Below are 16,673 nucleotides of genomic sequence, written 5' to 3'. Positions count from 1 at the left end.
CTAAAAAATGTGAGAGGTAGTTTGGGAGAGGCACTGGGTGATGTATGGGTTTAGGGGCGGGGCATGAGGGAGAACTGACTGGCAGAGCTGCAGCAGCAGCAGTGTGCATCCGATGGCGGTGAGACGCAGACGGTTGTGATGTGTCTGCGTAGCGAAGTACATACAAAAGAACACATTATTCTCACCTATAGCACAGTTATAGCGCTGCAGAGACAAAAATTACCACAATAAAAGCGTTTTTCAAAGGCTAGGAAATGTTTAAAAAATGTAATCAGGTCCGGTATGTTTTATTACTTAAAAAAAACACATTTCATCTATTAAAAAAATGGTCTTTATAAAGAGGCAAGTGTTGTAGCAATTAAGCATTTGTTTTATTTTATTTTATTTTATTTTTCTGTTACACCTTAAATGCTGCAGCCCCTGACGTTTATTATGCCATTTAAGGTGGAATGGGATAGTTAGTTAGTTAGCTAGCTACTGAGATGGGACAGTAGCAATTTTTCTATGCTTATTATGAAGAAAATTACCATAAAACATTAACAGTACACATAAAACTATTGTAATTTAGTGGTTAATTTTTAACAAGGGAAATACTTTATGTGTTTCTTTGCTCGCTTGTGCCCCATCTTGCCAGTGATTCTGTTTGGAGTGTACCTCTCCAAAATCTACCCCCATGGTAATGGGACTTTTATGCAAATGAACTGTTGCTCGCCATGACATGTTTATGCTGATTTTTTATCGCTATTAACACAAGCTAGTTCATGTTTAAATGTTATTGAAGCACAAATAACACATAAAATAAAAGCACAAGTACTTCCATCTCCCTTGTCTGCTAGGTACAGATCCCTCCATCAGAAGAAGTCTGCTGGCTAATCCTTAAGTGTACTGACTACGGTTCTCAAACAAAATGACTGAAATAGCGTTTCTTTAACTGATCTAGTGGGTGGGACTCTGGTGGAGGATGACAGTCTTCTTATATTTAAATTGCTGATACTGTATATTTTATATTTATATATATTTTATATATATTTCTGTATTTATTTTTTCACTCTATTCTGCATGAACATTATGTTCTATGTTCACTATGTTATTTCTATGTAACATAAAGCAGGTTGTTTTTTTCTGCTGCATAGCGCATGCACTGATGAGTGAATCTGAAAGTCGCTGAGCTCTTAGAATCGCTGTGTTTTTTCCTGAAACGGGCTCTTAACAGTGTAATTAATAGGGCTGTCCAGAAGCAGGCCTGCCCTGTGTGTGTACTGGGCCTCTGAGAGGGACTTAAAGAGCTGCAGTATTCATGCCACCTCAGAGCTGATCTGATTATTCCAGGTAATTCATCTCTCTCTGGACCGCTCCCTCCTCCCCTCACCCCATTACTGATTAAAGACTACCTAAAGAACACCCCCTGCCCGTACTCTCCCACTCCCCAATCAAAGGGCTACCACACTGGGCCGCGGGCTGCGGCGGAGTCCTGCTGAGACGGATATCTGTCTCGGGGACAGGGGAAAGTGTTCTGCAGATTTCCTCCAACTTGTGGGCAGTTCTCCTGGCTAATTGACCTTAGGTCGTGCTGGAGCAGACTAAAAAGAATTCTCTCTATTTTCCGTCAATCTGTGAACTGGGGCACAGCCTGGACTCAGCGGAAGTGGAATAACATTAAAATGATCAGAAATGAGATTTAATTCAGTGTAATTTTTTTCAGTAAAAAGGAGGCGTATTATACCTCTTTTTATATACATATGTACAAAAGTACATTTTACATACATGAATGTACTGTATATACACAGGGGTTGGACAGTGAAACTGAAACACCTGGTTTTAGAGCACAATAATTTATTGTGGTGACGGACAGTTCTGGTGGAAACAGGAGAGTTGAGGTGCACATTGAATTCTGCCGTGATTTGATCAGCTGTGGTTTTATGTTTTTTGTACACAATCCAGGTTAGCACCCAAACATCCCTTTCAGACAGCTTCCTCTTACAGCGTCCACAGTTAATCCTATTGGATGTGGTTGGTCCTTCTTGGTGTTATTCTGACGTTACCCTGGATACCGTGGCTCTTGATACATCACAAAGACTTGCTGTTTTGGTCACAGATGCGTCAGCAAGACGTGCACCAAGAATTTGAACTCTGGTATGTCACCCATAATGTTGTGTGCATTGCAATATTTTGATAAAAACTGTGCTCTTACCCTGATAATTGAACCTTCACACTCTGCTCTTACTGGTGCAATGTGCAATTAATGAAGTTTGGCCACCAGGCTGCTCCAATTTAGCCATGAAACCTAAAATTCCACACTAAAATGAGAAAAGTGTTTCAGTTTCATCATCCATCACCTGTATATATATATATATATATATATACATATATATACATATATGTATATATATATATATATATATATATATATATATATATATATATACATATATATATACATATATATATACATATATATGTATATATATGTATATATATATATATACATATATATACATATATATATATATATACATACATATATATATATATATATATGTATATATATATACACACATATATAGTGGATGCTTGCACAGCTCAATTGGCTCACACTGTATGCTATGGTGGTTGCTATAATGTTGCTAAGTGCTTGCTAGGCGGTTGCTAAAGTGTTGCTATGGTGTCCATGGTGGTTGCAATGGTGTTGCTAAGGCGTTGTTATGGTATCTGTGCTGATTGCTATGTTGTTTCTAAGTGGTTGCTTGGTGGTTGCTAAGGTGTTTCTAGGTGGTTGCTAATGTGTTGCTATATATTTGCATCAGTCAGAATTATGTGAGCTATGCAAATGCATTGTGCAGCTATTGATGCTAGGTTGCTATGGTATCTGTGCTGGTTTCTAAGATGTTGCTAGGTGGTTGCTAAGGTGTGGTTATAGTAACCGTGTTGATTACTTAGTCGTTTCTATGTGGTTGCTGAGGTGTTGCTATGGTATCCGTTGTGTTTGCTGTGTTGTTGCCAAGTAATGTATTTGCATCTATCAGATTATAATGTGACCTGTTTAAATACATTGTGCAGCTACGGATGATGTTAGGTTGATATGGTATCTGTGCTGGTTGCTATGGTGTTGCTAGATGGTTGCTAAGTAATTTATTTGCACAAATCAGATTATAGTGTGTATAAGGCTTGGCTCTGGAAGTTTGGTTGCACATTGCGAACCATAATTATGTTCCAAATGTGGCAGGCATAGCCAAACAATCACATGACTGGATTAAAATCCTAAAATACATGAGTTTTGAGAAGATTTTGGGTGTAGAACATGTTATGAAAATCACATTTCATTAAAGTGGTGTAGGAATACATGCTACAGGTTGTTGTGCAACAAAGAAATAGTCCCCTGAGCAAATGCATTTGTTTAGATTATTTACTACAGTACACTAATCAGTTTTGTTGCAGTAATAAATTCCTCATTGTGGGACTAATAAAGGATTATCTTATCTGATCCCAGTCAATATTCCATACTACAAAAAAAAAGAAATCTAACCCCTCCCAATACTGTGACTGTGCCTCCCTCTGCTGTTCTTCATAAGTTGAAGAAACTTTATACTGTATGTTATAAAATGTACAGAAATTATTTTACATTTATTTCTAAACATAAGCCAAAACAATTCCCTCAACAAAACTTCTGAACGTGTTTTTTCTTCTATATATGCTTTCAATACATTCCAGCAGAAGTCTGGTGAAAGATGTCTGCTGAGATCAGACTTCCTGTCATAGCACCTCCCACAGGATAACAATGGCGGCACACCTTCCTTCATGAATGGTATGAAGTTACTAAGCCCCATAAACAGCAGGAGGGTGACGCACTGCGTGTCATTTAGGGCTAGGGCTGCACCTTTTCATTAGTTGTTAAGCTAACGACTAATTAAATGGTTATTCAAAATTAATATGTAATAATTTAAAAAACAGAAGGAAAAAATAATATTTCCCTTAATATTTCAATTTTGCCATTAACCATCTTCTTTTAAAATAGGATATATTATACATATTTTTCCACGTTAAACCAACTCTTAGTTTCAGTCCCTTTCAGAGCGAGCCGTTTAAGGGCTCTGTCACTTTTATGCAAATGTTTACGCTTAGCGTTTACAACACCTTAGCACAAGCTAGTTCATGCTTAATTGTGATACTTGTGGTACATAAATCTCCATCATCTGCTGACTTGATATGAACAGCAGGTATAGATCCCTCAGTCAGATGAAGTCTGCTGGCTAATTCTGCGGTGTATAATGGCAAATAAATCAACTACAACATCTAGTGGGTGGGGCTCAGGTGGGGGTCGATGGCTGAGGGGTGGTGGCAGGGTATTTCTATGCAGGTTTCCCTATTCTTACTTTTGTTTTGGGGAGAATGTGAAATTGTTCATAGCGTGCTACCAGTTCTTTTTTTAAACGAGCATTTTAAAAGTGAATTAATCTGAAAAATGCACTCTATTTTATGTTGCCAGCTCTCTTTAGTTATAATTCTATATTTATATTTTCTATATGTGAATGCGTAGATGATGACAGATGAAGAGTTTGCTGTTCTGATGTCTTCATGTTTGCAGTAGCTCTTGTATCAGCACCATTAGCAGTACCATGGTTGCTCAGAAAACCAGCAAAAGCTGTTATGGCCAAAAAAAATAACAGATAGCTTGCAACGTTGCTTATAAATATATATCTAGCAGATTTGCGTGGTGGTCTCGAAATGAGGTTTATGATGGTAAATGTTCAGGTACTTATTCACATCCCTTCACAGCAAGAACAAGCAGGTTGGTTTCCTAGGCTGAGAAGCATTAAACACGTCCAGGCAGCTGCGCCATTAAAATAGCAATGCGCCAAAGCCAGAGTGCACCTGGTTCTTAAAGTTAATGGCAAGTGACACGCTGATTGTTGTTTTAGTTTTTTTTTTTTTTTTTACTTTACACCCAAAACACACCCATGATTAATTAAGAAAATGAATACATACCTTTTGTAGCATTTTAAGAAGCACAAGGTGTACTTTTCCCGTCGTTACGACAGCAAAGACACGCTGAAATGCCCCCTTAATCAAGCTTCTCTGTGTTTAATGTTTACTGTATGTCATTCTAGGATTAAATTCTGCTGTATGATTTGTAGCAGGCTCATCTGCACTGCGCTGAATTGTACTTCGGCTGCTCTCACACACACCTTATTCAGTCTGATCCAGACTTGATCATTAATTAATAAAGTCTCAGGTGCAGCAGGACGTGGAGTGCAGCTGCGCAGGTGTGTGGCAGTCCTGGAATCAGTGGGGTCTTACTGGAGGGGCGATGCTGTTCAGAGTGAATTATTAGCCTGATAAATGGTGTTGAAATGATCAGAGCAACTTCATGGGGGAATTGAGCTCCCCTGCAGGATCCCGTGCCCCCCCCCCCCCTCGTGCCGTCTCATTTCCCCTTCTTGTCCGACAAGACGGCGAGGCCTTCCCGAGCTTAAAACGGAATAATTCATACACGCGCTCCACATTCACCAACACCAATAATTAGCCTAATCTGTGTGTTCTTGGTATTGTTTCACTGTAAATAATAAATCATTAAATAATTAAATTATTCCATCACTTCTGCTGTTGTGTCTTCATTACAGTGGACAGTTCCCGCGGTCAAAGCCAGGAGCCTTTTTTTTAGTCTGTTCTAGGGTTGCCCAGGGCTGGACTGGGACAAAAAAACGGCCCTGGCATTTTTGGTTTAGACCGGCCCCTTGTAATGAGCGGAGCAAAAACGACTAGTAATTTATATATGTAGGGTTACAGAGAAGCATAATGTATCATCAACATATTAAATATAAAATATAAAAAGTTTAGTGTCTATTGTGAACTCCACCATTTTTGTCTGCTCTGTGTAGTTAAATTGATTTTTATCCTATTTATTAAAATCATCTCTAATATATGTATTTTCTGAATTTGTCTGATATAACAGCTCAATTCTAATTCTTCAGCTTAAAGGTGCTTCCTCCTTTAAATAGCTATAACATGTATTTGTATCAGGCTACAAACAGGACTGCTTTATGAATTCATGCAACGCAACTATGTCTTAAAAGCATTTGACACTGTTTTACTCTTATTCAGTGTGGAAATACATTTTGCTAATATTAGTTTTATACTTTTTACACTTACTTTAGTCATGCTTAAATTGCAAAGCTTTTATTATCATTTATCAGTTGTAAAATCTGTTATTTCACTTGTTGAGTGCTTTTTAAAACATTCTATTCAGACTATTCAGCCGTTTTTTGGATACAATCCGGGTTAGCACCCGAACATCCCTTTCAGACGGCTTCCTCTTACAGCGTCCACAGTTAATCCTGTTGGATGTGGTTGGTCCTTCTTGGTGGTATGCTGACATTACCCTGGATACCATGGCTCTTAATACATCACAAAAACTTGCTGTCTTTGTCCCAGATGCGCCAGCAAGACGTGCACCAAAACGTGCAATTAATGTGCAGTTAATGAAGATTGGCCACCAGGCTGCTTCAATTTAGCCATGAAACCTCCCACACTAAAATGACAGGTGTTTCAGTTTAATTGTCCAACCCCTGTACCTGATCCTCGTCCCTACAGCAGCATAAACACACTGACTACCAGCTACTGCAAGGACTGACTCTTGACTGAATGCCAAACTTTATTCTGTATCTGCTGCACTTAAAATAATTTTATTTAAATTTTTAATTTTGTCATTAATGGTAAAGTTCTGAATATATCACCATAAATACTGTACAGTACATAAATCAAAGATTAATATTTAAATTGTTGTTTAGGGTTTACTGGAGGTATTGTTATATGAGGTGTCCAGAAAAAAAAATTGTGTAATGTATGGTGACAATGTCAAGTAAGCCAGCTGATTAATTATCATAATATAGTCTTAGTCAAACTAAGGAAATGTTATTCTGTAAGGAAGTAGTGGTAATAATTCTGTGCCCCGTCTGCTGTAAAATATCCATATAAAGTCAGAAACTGAACAGCAACCAACGTCCATTCCATCCATTTTTATTAATGAATGTAAAACAGAAAACTTTTTAATCTGCTCTCAGACAAAAACTATGCAGTTAAGACATCACAGAAAGATAGTTGTAGGTTTTAAAGTGCACTTTAAAGTTCACAGCCAGTAATTTCTGCTCACAGCAGGAGCGATTCTAGGATCAGTGCCTGGTTCCATAAAACACAGTGTGAAGTGAATTTTCCACATAAGATGGTCCTTAACCATCCCTTATAGATAAGCGGGTTGTAGAAGCAATGCCTCACATGTTATCTGAGGGGCTAAGGAGTGCTGAGAACTGCGTGAGACCAGACCCTCAACACAAAAAATTGTGTATTTGGGACTGCACATTTTCCAAAAAGTTCTTAATGCTAAGAACTTTGTAACCTCATACTTAAGAACATTCTTAAAATATGAGCATTTCCCGATACCCTATAACATATATTTTTTGGAAAAAATCATCGCATCACATAAACTACATTCAACACTAACAAAAATCAAATCTACAGCTTGAGTTATATGGTTATGTGACTCTGTGAGGGTTCTTAGTTCAGTTATAAGCATTAATGAATGTAGAGTAATATTTTAATCTATGATAGTATTATATTTTAATCCTTGGTTTAACACCAGAACAGCAGAGACAGTCTTTTTAGATTTATTATTTACTCTATTATTTATTATTTATTATATACTCTATTATTTATTATATTAGATTATATTTTAGCCTAACAGTGTTGAAAAATTAATACTAAATAGCACCAAAAAGTGTTTGGTCTTTTTCCTGCCATTTCACCCCTCAACGCTGCTACTGTTCACCTCAGAAACGGCTCAAAATCACATTTCTAATTTACTGTTACCAAATACAGTTTTGAGTCAATCAACTGTTACATTTTTTAGTGGATTGTGTGTATTACATAATTTAGATAGATATCCTAAACCTTTCCTGAAGGAAATTTAGCAGCCAGTAGCAGTTACGCAACACAGTAGAAACAAACAATAAGTGTAGTACAATACAAGAGCACATTGAGGGATAAAAGACTCTAAACTATAAAAATCTAAACTGAGGCCTAAAAATGTATACATAAATATATAAATACAAACAAACTATAGAAAGTGTGGAAGTAATCAGTTGTAGATATGATTACTATATGATTACTATATATATATAATTTGTATATATATATATATATATATTGCATAGTCCAATAAAAATAAAATAAACACTAACTACATATGTATATTTTATTAAAAGTACATAACATTAAATCAATGTGCTCGAATAAAAAACAAATCTGATGTTGTAGATTAACATCGTTTTAATGCATGATTCATTAGAGATACCTGATAATAAAGAACATTGAATAAATGTTGCAAGTCTTTATCTACAAGTTTGATGACAGACATCTTAGTACATATAAAACCATAATGTGGAATCAATGTTAAATTAATGTAAAATCAATGTGCGTTAATAAATAAATTCTGACGTCATAAACAATTGTTGTTTCAATTAATAATATTTATTATGCATTGGAGATGGAAAAAATAAACACTGATTTAACATACTGTTAATACACTGCCTGGCCAAAATCGCCACCAAAAAATAAAAGAGGTCACACACTGAAAATGATTATATAATTATGTTTATTTAAAATTACCCAAGTTTATTTGACGCTATATTTGTTTTTGGACTATTTAAATAGCCTATTAATGGGTTTATATGATTTCTAATTACATAATTCTGTAATCAAAAACATTTTGAATGAAAAATATTTTGTTATTAATAATAACAAGTATTATGTTTATATATACAGTAAACGCCCCAAATTCCTGCTTTAACCACAGAACAGCCGATCCGCTGATCTGTATGGTATACTTGCAGGAAGCTGCTGTCTGTAATGATTTGTAGATCAGCGCTGCGGGTCGCGAGCCGCAGTCAGATTTTTAAATGAAGCGCGCGCGAGGTCAGTTCTGCCCGGCAACGGTTATTTTACCCCAGCCTTCTGGTTTTAGCTCTGCGGTCTCTAAGCGTTTCTGCTTTACAGGTAAGAACACAGTGTGTGATGAAACTTACAGTCAGTAATCATGTTTTATAACTCCTGACAGGTAAATATGTTGTTTTTATAAAGAAACTCCTTGTTTTCTTTGAACATTACAGATGAGAAAACTACTTAACGCTAACTAACAACAACAATGCTAGATAACTAATAACAGCTGGGTAACTAACAAACTAACAAAACAACAAACAAAGAAACTAAATAACTACCTAACTTACTAAATAACTAAATAAATACATACCTACCTAATTAACTAAGTAACTAACTAACTAACCACATAACGTTACTTATGTTACCTATCTAACCAAATAACTAAACAAGTAACTTAATTAAATAATTACCCATGTAACTAACTAGCTAGCTAACTAATTACCTAACTAACTAACTAACTACTTAATGTTACCTAACTATCTAACCAAAGAACTAAATAACTAGCTAACTAATTACCTTACTAACTAACTAGTTAATTAAGTAACTAATAACTAACTAACTAACTAACAAATACCTAACTAATTATTTAACGAATTAACTAACTAGTTAAACAACTAACTAACTAATAAATACCTAACTAATTATTTAACTAATGAACTTACTAACTAACTAACTAACTACTTAATGTTACCTAACTATCTAACCAAATAACTAAATAACTAGCTAACTAACTAATTACCTAACTAACTAACTAATTAACTAATAAATACATAACTAATTAATGAACTTACTAACTAACTAACTAACTAACTAACTAACTAACTAATGTTAAACAGTTGCCATTAACTGGCTAGCTAGCATGTTACAGCTGTAGCTACAAGTATTAAACTAGCAGGCATTAAACTATATATTACCCGGATCTATAGGATGGTGGAGAAAGTGTATATGGGGCATTCCACTGAATAGGTGCTTTTTGCTTGTTATAACTCTTCTTCCAATTTAAACTTATTTTTTGTTATCTTTTTCAACTCTGAATCTAAAAACACATGTATTGTTACTTAAATGTTATGGATTTATTATGAAAAGAATATAGCATAAATGGAATTTGGACGCAATCCCATTATAAAAAAAACTGAAAGATTTTAATAATTATATTTCACGGTAAAGTTTATAGTTAGAAAATGGGGAAAAAGTTACAGGTTTTAGTGTTCTAAGTAGTTTTATTATTATTTTTTAATGACATATTTTACTATTGCAATTTATATATATATATATATATATATATATATATATATATATATATATATATATATATATATATATGTGATATATGGTTCCCTCTGTGCCACACATTATGAGGTAGAGTCACATTAATGTGTTTGAGAGCATCAGTTTGAGAGTAAAGTAGAGAAGAGGTAGAGTTGGCTGGTATACAGTGAATAGTGAATATTTGAGTAATGTTCTAATGCATCTTATGGCAAGAAATACTCAACTAAGTAAAGAAAAAACTTTAAGAAATGAAGGTCAGTCAATCTAGGTTGGGTTGGGTAGTCGAGTTTAACGCCACATCAGCTCGTCGGCTATTTCGCGGCAGGAAAGGTACTGTCTAATCACAAGGTTCTACGATCTAAGCCATCGCAAGGCAGACAGACAGACACACAGACACATTCACTCACACACTCACACCTAAGGGGCAATTTCAATCAATTTCCAATTAGCCTGAACGTGCCGTCTTTGGACAGTGGGAGGAAACCGGAGAACCCGGAGGAAACCCACACAGACACAGGGAGAACGTGCAAACTCCACACAGAAAGACCCGGGACGCCCCAGCCGGGAATCGAACCCAGGCCGTCTTGCTGTGAGGCGGAAGTGCTACCCACCGCGCCACCCGTCAGTCAATCTGAAAACATTTTAAAAACTTTGAAAATGTTCACAAGTGCATTCACAAAGACTCCATTATGATAAAACTGGCTCTCATCAGGAGCACTCCACTCTAAATGTGTCATATTCCTTCATAGCCTGGATGACTTCAGTGTTCATTAACTGTTTATGTAGAAAAAAAAACAAACATTGAATAATAAGGTGTGTCCAATTTTCAAGTTCGGGTGTCTACTGAGAAACTCCATAGCAACCAATTAGCAATGCCATGGCAGCCACCTGGGATTTTATAGGAACCTGGTAGCAGGTTTCAACAGGGATACAATAATAATCATCTAGCAACCCTATAGTAAGCATAAGGCAACACCACTGTAGCTTCATAGCAACCATAGCAACCACCTGGTACATCATAGCACTACAGCAATGATCTGTCTAAGCAGCAATACGAACTGTTATGATTCTGCAATTTTCTGAAGCACAGAGACTAATGGCCTTTGTCTCAAATACGTCTGATGTAAAGCCATTTCCAAGTCAGGAATATTTTATATAACATTATTTAATATTAAATGAGTAAACAAACAAATAAAAAAGTGTTACTCCCGAATGTGGTCAACTAGCCAATCAGGGCACAGTGGGGAGGGCCTATGGGAGGGTTTTCTCTGTTTATCTGTTAAAGCACTGCTGGTGATAAAAAATCACTCTATATTTCAGGTCTAGCACTTTAGAGACCCTTCCAGTAAGACCCTAATTGATTAAAGGTGAATTTTGTGACACCTCTCTCTATCTCTCTCTCTCTCTCTCTCTCTCTCTCTCTCTCTCTCTCTCTCTCTCTCTCTCTCTCTCTCTCTCTCTGCCTGTGTACCCCCAACCCCCCACACACACACTGATCTTTGACTATCAGTATTGACTCATCTGTTTTGCCCTGAGCTATTGCTCAAACAGCAAGACACACACACACAGAGTGGTGTGTGTGTGTGCATGTGTGTGTGTGTGTGTGTGTAGTCCTGCCATGTTGGACTGACGTCCGCCTCAGTGCAGCAAAGCCCTGCGGGATGAATTCATGAATGAAAATCAGTGTTAACAACAGTTAGATGAAAGGACCATCTGATCGCACCTCCTCCAAAACCACGCTTCCTACTTCCTCTCTATTAAAGGGGAACTTCACCAATTTTCTAATATTGCTGCCTAAGTGCAGTGCTGTGAAAAAGTATTTGCCCCCCTACAGATTTCTTTTGTATTTTTTTTTTATCATATTTACATTTTTCAGATTAACCAATAAATTTTAATATCAAATATAACCCAAGTAAATACAAATATAACCTGAGTAAATACAAAAATAATTTTGTAAATAAAAAAAATATTTATAAAGGGAAACAAAAACAATTAAAAGTGTTAAGTGTTAAAACGTATTTGCACCCTAAACCTTATAACTAGGTTGTGCCATCCTTGGCGGCAACAACTGTGGAGGAATTTTGGCCCACTCTTCTTTATATAATTGGAGGGTTTTCAAGCATGAACTTTCTGTTTAAGATCATCCTACAGCATCTCAATCAGATTTTAACTAGTCCACTCAAAAAACTTTATTATAATTTTTTTTAAGCTATTCTGAGGAGGACTTCTTTGTGTGCTTTGGATCATTGTCCTGCTGCAGAACCCAAGCATGCTGAGCTTAAGGTCACGGACTGATAGAGAGTGACCTTCCAAAAAGTTCCACTTTTGACTCTTCAGTTCACATATTTGTTTCCCAAAGTCCTTGGGAACATCGAGATGTTTTTTGGCACATGTAAGACGGGCCGTTGTGTTATTTTTGGTCAGCAGTGGTTCTTCTCCCATGGAGACCCTTTTTGACCAGTCTGTTTCTTATTATTGAATCACGAAAACTGACCTTAACTGAGGCAAGTGAGAACTGCAGTTCTTTAGATGTTGTCCTGGGCTCTTTTTTGACCTCCTGGATGAGTTTTCCATGCCCTTTTGGAGTAATGTCAGAAGGCTGGACACTCCTGGTAAGGTTCACCAGTGTTCCATGTTTTTTACATTTGTAAATAATGGATCTCACTATGCTCCACTGAAGTCCCAAACCTTTAGAAATTACTCTATAACCTTTTTCAGATTTAAAAAAAATGTTTGTTTTCTCATCTGTTCTTGAATTTCCTAAGATCGGGGCATGATGCTGCTTTTTGAGATCTTTTATCCTGTTTCATGTTATCATACAGGTTCTATTTACGTGATTTCTTGATTCTGCAGGTCTGGTTGTGGCTTTTGAAACTGAACTCAGCTTTTTTTAAAAATGTGCTTAATCACAGTTAATTCATGGCAGAGAGGGGGTTGTATTTACTCAAGTTATCTTTGTCTGATATTAAAATTAGTTTGATAAGCAGAAAAATGTAAGTATGACAAAAAAGCAAAAACTTAAGAAATCTGTAAGGGGGCAAGTCATTTTTAACTGCACTGTAATTTGTATTAAAATGGGTGGTGTCAATTGGAAAATGATCGGGTTAATCACATTTTACTTTTATTAAGACTTAACATTTTAATAATATATTTTTAAATGTAAATAAAAGAATCAGTGTTAGATTGGAAAAGTGGAATATTTTTAATAGTGGGGTCAATCACCTAAATGTATTCATCACAATAATATTGTGGCATTCATCAAGACTCAATCACGACTTTGATGAACACTGGTATGTTTCTGACAGGATGGACATGTCCTTGATGATTTCCTGCATGTTTATTGGATGGAAAAGACAGAATCCACCAATTACAGGTAAGAAGCAGATGACGGCTTTGTGCGCACGTGTGTGTGTAAAAAGAGAGCGTGAGAAAGAGATGCATTACAGGTGGAAAAACATAATTGGGTTAATTTAAGTCAAACTTTTAAAGAAAATTTGTGAAACTTTAAGGGAGTCTATTTAAAACATATTTTACAGACTATAAGGTGCACTATAGAATAAAGCACACTATTCATCTATACAGATTTCTCTCCTGAAAACAGTTTATTTGGCAGAGGAAAGCTCTTCCATTTACTTAGAGTACACTTAGATTTCCAGTATTTTTGCAAGGTTAGCAGCAGCGCTGCTATTGGCCTCCTGTTTTAATTTTGTCAACTAGTCAGTGTCTTCCAGCTCGATCGGCCAATAGCAGCAGTACCACCTATACCAATTAAAGGCTGGGCTGTATGCTAAACTTTCCAGGTAAACTGTAATCAATTTCTCTTCATATGAGTTACAAGCCTTCCTTGTCCTGCTACAGCCGATTCTCAGTAATGGTCCTGGAGGCCTTTTAAAAGGATTCCCTGCTTTAACACACCTCTGTAACTCTAAAATAGCTTATTAATGATCTGATTAGTTAAATCAAGTGGGAAATCAGAAAGGAATGCAGTAAATGGTGCCTCCAGGACAAGGACTGAGGAACGCTGGGCTAGACGCGGGTTGGCCGCTATACTCATTAGCATTAGGGATGCAACAGTATGTTGCTGAAACACTATGTTGTGCTTTGTTGGTATGTGTGATGGGATGATTTTAATAAAAAAAAAAAATTGCAGTTTTCTAATTGGTTTTCCTGGAAAAATACATTTATAATATTTTACGCTCCGAAAGCTACCTTACAAAACATTATTAAACCTAATAGCTGTGAATACACTGCCTGATACCCTACACACTGTTTTACAGTGGCGTGCAGTGAATATAGTGGGTACCCCTTCTGCAACCCCCTCCACCCCTTTGCTAATAGACTCATTACTACACCCTTCTCAAAATCACAGATTTCTCTTCTGAAAACTGTTTATTTGGGTGAGTAAAACGCTTCAGTTTATTTACTGTAAGCTTAGATTTTTTACAGATTTCCACTAAAGCTGTGTGCAGCAATATTATTATTACTAGCAGCTAAGGCATCTAGCCATGGCTATTAGCTAATACACTGAGGAACCCTGAGTGTTCTGGTAACCAGGGTGATAATAGCTAGCATTTTGTCCCGTGTAGCTTGTTTTATCACAGTAAACACGCTAATGCTAACGCTGCTCCAGCAGGGCTAGCCGGGGTTAGCAGCAGGGTTAGCAGCAGGCTACAGGCCAATAATACCTTTGAACTGCAAGCAAGCTAGTGCTTAGTGCTAATACTGCTGGAGAAACTTCACTGAAACAACCTGACTGGTAGAATTCACATAAGGCGCACTGATGATTTTTTTAAAATTAAAGGATTTTAAGTGCAACTTATAGTGCCAAAATATGGTAATTACAACAGTTAGTTTACCCTGTGGTACAATTGCCATATTTTTTTTTATTTCCCCAGAGAAATCAGTTTGAAAACCTTATTCTGCTACAGATAGATGTGCAGGATTTGGTAGTATTCTGGTGTGGATCGAGTCCAAATAGTTCTTAAATTGGCTTCATGAAGTAATCTCTGACTGTTATGTTATGCTGTTTTGAGACATAAGACTCACATAATAAACGAACTATATATGGAGAAATATATCAAATTAGCAGTGTCCAGCAGCAATTTCTGTACTTAATTTCAATACTTCTTTCATTGCTTGTTTTTTTGCATATAGTTTATTTTCCGATTTCACATGATTGTATGTCCTATTATACAATGCACTAAACACAGCTATAATACACACATTCAGATAAACTCCTTGTCTATTTTGTTTTTTGCAATTATTGTACATATTTAGAATAAATCTGTTTATTTTAGGGCCATGTTGGAATAAACTCTGTTGATATGCTGAACATCAGCAATTTTTTGGGGGACAATTTTCTTTGCATTCTGGCGGATTTTACCCAGTGACTTGGTTTTATCTGGACTATAATGTAACAATCTGGCAACGTTGTTGGCTTTGTGTTTGCTCAATTTGTTCTACTGTCTGTTGCTTAGTACCAAGACTCGCAGTGCATTTGGAACACTTTAAAATACTGTTGATATGCTGAACTTGGGATGTTTTTTGGGGGGATGTTAGTTTTCTTTGCGTTCTGGCAGATTTTACCCAGTGACTTGGTTTTATCTGGACTATAATGTAACAATCTGGCAACGTTGGTGGCTTGCTGTTTGTTCTATTCATTTTAATGTCTGTTGCTTAGTACCAAAACATGCAGTGCATTTTGGAACACTTTAAAATTCTGTTGATATGCTGAACATGGGCTGATTTTTCTTTGGTTCTGACCAATTTTACCAAGTGACTTTTATTTTATCTGGGCTATAATGTAACAGCCTCTGTTGCTTGGTACCAAGATTTGCAATGCATTTTGGGACACATTCCTCGCTTTTGTAGTATGCAGCAAAATGTAATCATGATGCATTATGGAAGTTTATAGTGCCTTCAAAACCAAAGATTAGTCGACTATTAAAATAGTCATTAGTTTGAAGAAGAAGCATCCTAGTCAATAACTGTCAAAAGTAGTCAAATTTTATGAAATCAGAATATTAAGAAATAAACATTCATTTTAATGTTTAATTCTGTGTTGATAACTGGTGTTTAACAGGTGATTTGCTCTCTCTTACTCTCTGTCTCTATTCTCAGAGCTTATAAACACCTTATACACTCCTCCTCATCACTGTTATAACATCGTTATAGCACTGGGTGGACTGGGAGCCTCCTCGTCCCGGTCCAGTAGCGCTCACATGTCGGTGGATGGATACACACACACACACACACACACTCTCTTTCTCTCACACAGACGTTTGCGTTTTTTGCGTAGAGAGGCGGAAACCAGGGTACGCAGAGAGGGGGGAGTGGTCGGGGGGCGGAGTGGAGGGGGGTGGGAGCATGCAATAGAAGGTCTGAGGGGCTTCTAGTAAATATTTATATTACATTAT

The 16,673-nt window shown here is 36.5% G+C and overlaps 1 protein-coding gene across 6 annotated transcripts in view; it reads left to right on the top strand.

Annotated features, from left to right (window-relative positions):
* The first annotated feature begins 8,970 nt into the window (after nt 1-8,970).
* The window catches only part of LOC103043141 (glutamate receptor ionotropic, NMDA 2D), a 205,101-nt gene continuing 197,398 nt past the window's right edge, over nt 8,971-16,673 (top strand). For 4 of the 6 annotated variants that reach the window (XR_007439541.1, XR_007439542.1, XR_007439540.1 and 1 more), the window contains exons 1-2: nt 8,971-9,045; nt 13,563-13,630. Coding sequence is in view for 1 of the 6 variants with exons in the window: in XM_049480394.1 (XP_049336351.1) it covers nt 13,602-13,630 (29 nt within the window). In the remaining 5 variants the exon portion in view is untranslated. The remainder of the gene's footprint in view (nt 9,046-13,562; nt 13,631-16,673) is intronic. The other 2 variants (XM_049480396.1, XM_049480395.1) reach the window with 2 other exon arrangements.

This window comes from Astyanax mexicanus, chromosome 6 (assembly GCF_023375975.1).
Source record: "Astyanax mexicanus isolate ESR-SI-001 chromosome 6, AstMex3_surface, whole genome shotgun sequence".
NCBI lineage: Eukaryota > Metazoa > Chordata > Actinopteri > Characiformes > Acestrorhamphidae > Astyanax > Astyanax mexicanus.
This window is presented reverse-complemented; position numbering and strand designations above follow the sequence as displayed.